Source organism: Dipodomys ordii, unplaced genomic scaffold, assembly GCF_000151885.1.
Source record: "Dipodomys ordii isolate 6190 unplaced genomic scaffold, Dord_2.0 Scaffold40, whole genome shotgun sequence".
Classification (NCBI taxonomy): domain Eukaryota; kingdom Metazoa; phylum Chordata; class Mammalia; order Rodentia; family Heteromyidae; genus Dipodomys; species Dipodomys ordii.
In genome coordinates this window covers 14,613,005-14,615,044 of record NW_012267256.1, presented here as the reverse complement: position 1 = coordinate 14,615,044, position 2,040 = coordinate 14,613,005, and the positions used below count along the sequence as shown (strand labels likewise).

The 2,040-nt window shown below is 33.8% G+C and overlaps 1 protein-coding gene across 1 annotated transcript in view; it reads right to left on the bottom strand.

Moving 5' to 3' along the window:
- Jak2 (Janus kinase 2) overlaps nucleotides 1-2,040 on the bottom strand; it is a 52,334-nt gene that overhangs the window by 28,892 nt on the left and 21,402 nt on the right. The window contains exon 6 of the mRNA XM_013018412.1: nucleotides 493-894. Coding sequence (XP_012873866.1) covers nucleotides 493-894 — 402 coding nt within the window. The remainder of the gene's footprint in view (nucleotides 1-492; nucleotides 895-2,040) is intronic.

Sequence of the window (2,040 nt, the reverse complement as noted above, 5' to 3'; positions counted from 1 at the left end):
CGGCTTTTTTCTTATGTGGTGCTGAGGAATCGAACCCAGGGCCTCAGGCATGCAAGGCAAGCACTCTACCACTGAGCCATCTTCCCAGCCCCTAGGACAAATTTAAAATGTCTACAATGACAATAACTTCAATGAAAACCAAACACAATAAGTTAATTAATAGACACACATTATCATAAATCAATTAGAAATAATCTTTTCCATTTAATTAGCTTTATGGTTAAAACTCCTTATTACTAATAATAAGGCAAGAAAAAGATTATAATCACTTATCGAATTCATCCCTTTTCTGAAAAATGTAAAAAAGTCATTATTATTGTCATTAAAAATTAAATTAAAAGCCATTTCAGAACATGAAATGACCTTGAAGACTTCACACTACTTTCATCACGGGAAAAGTGCAAAACCATGTTTCAAATGATTAAAATTACTTTGTTTCTATTGGCATTCTACTTAACATAACAAAAATGAGAACATATCATTAAGGATTACCTGTTCTGTCAGTGTCTCACTTTCTTTATGTTTCCCTCTTGACCACTGAATTCCACCGTTTCCAGTTATTATAATGGTTGCAAAAATCTCCTCACCTGAAGGACCTCTTCCAGATTCTTTTACTTCAAACTGCTCTGTGTAGAAGGCAGACTGAAGAGTTTCCAGATTTATAACATACTTAAGTTTCAAGTTTCTGGCAGTGGCTTTGCATTGACTGAACTGCTGAATAAATCTGCGAAATCTGTACCTTATTCTCTTCCTTGTCAGAATATGATAGTCTTGGATCTTTGCTCGAACACATTTTGGTAAGAATGTCTTGTAGCTAGGAATAAAATAGTCACGCACAGAAAAACAAAAGTTCGAAGATAAATCTAAACAAAATTGAAAGATGCGACCTTTTCCCTAGGTAGGAACATGTTATAGCACAGTAGTCAAATGAGCTATGCTGACAGAATTACCATCCATACAACCAATTTATCTCAGGCAGGGTTTGAGTTACCATTAAGTTTAGAATAGATGTTAATTTTCCTCCCCTACTGAAGTGAATTCCTGTATCATTAATACTAAAATATCTAAAAATTCACTTTCTCTTATTTCCTGGATCCCCAATCATCATTTATAAAGATTTTTTTAACATCTATTGTTCTGGGCTGTAAATATTTCCTATAACGTAAGACTGCAAAATTTTATCTGAATCCCCAAAGTGGCTAATTTTGTTCTATGCTCTGTGTACTTTTGTATACAAAGTTCTATTAGGCTAGCTCCAACAATTCCTACTAAGTTCCTTATGATCAAAATATTTCCTATTAGAAATGTTCTGACTTCTCTGTACCTTCATTTTTACACTTATCAGCTTAAAGAGCAAATGTTTTTTTCTCAGCTTCTAATGAACATTTCATTTCTGAAATACAACTACACAAGATTTCTAGACCTTCATATAGCTTAATCTTTATTCCTATCACCAGTCTCCTATCTACTTAGCATTAACTGGTCCTACAAGTCTCAGTTCAAGTATTACCAAATCTAGGAAACTTGTCTAGATCTCATTCATTACTGAATTAAATGTTCCTCCTTTTGTTTTCACAGAATGTATGTAACAGTCTATTATACAACTCTGGGCCTGCTTATTACCAATCATACTCTGGAGCAATACTATACTAATCTATGCCATCTATGCCTTCGATGTTATTTGTATTAATCATATGCAAATGGTAAAAAGGGTTTGTCACAACTACCAATTTTTACTCCCTGATATCAAGCTGGTATCTTGAAACTGGCTATCATGGAATATTTGTTATATGGATATCAGAAAATATTACAAACAAATCAGAAAATCAGTTTTCTTATTTTTTAGGAACTATTTGTTACCAGTATACTACTACTTATACCTTCTCCTACTATATATCAAGTCCCTTTGGAACTCTTAAGCATTTTGCACGCAAGTAGTCAGAACTGCTCAAGAAAGCCATTTTACCGAAAAACTTAGTTGGTTTTTTTTTGGTTTTTTTTTTTGTGTCTGGTCGTGGGGCCTGAACTCTGGGCCTGGGC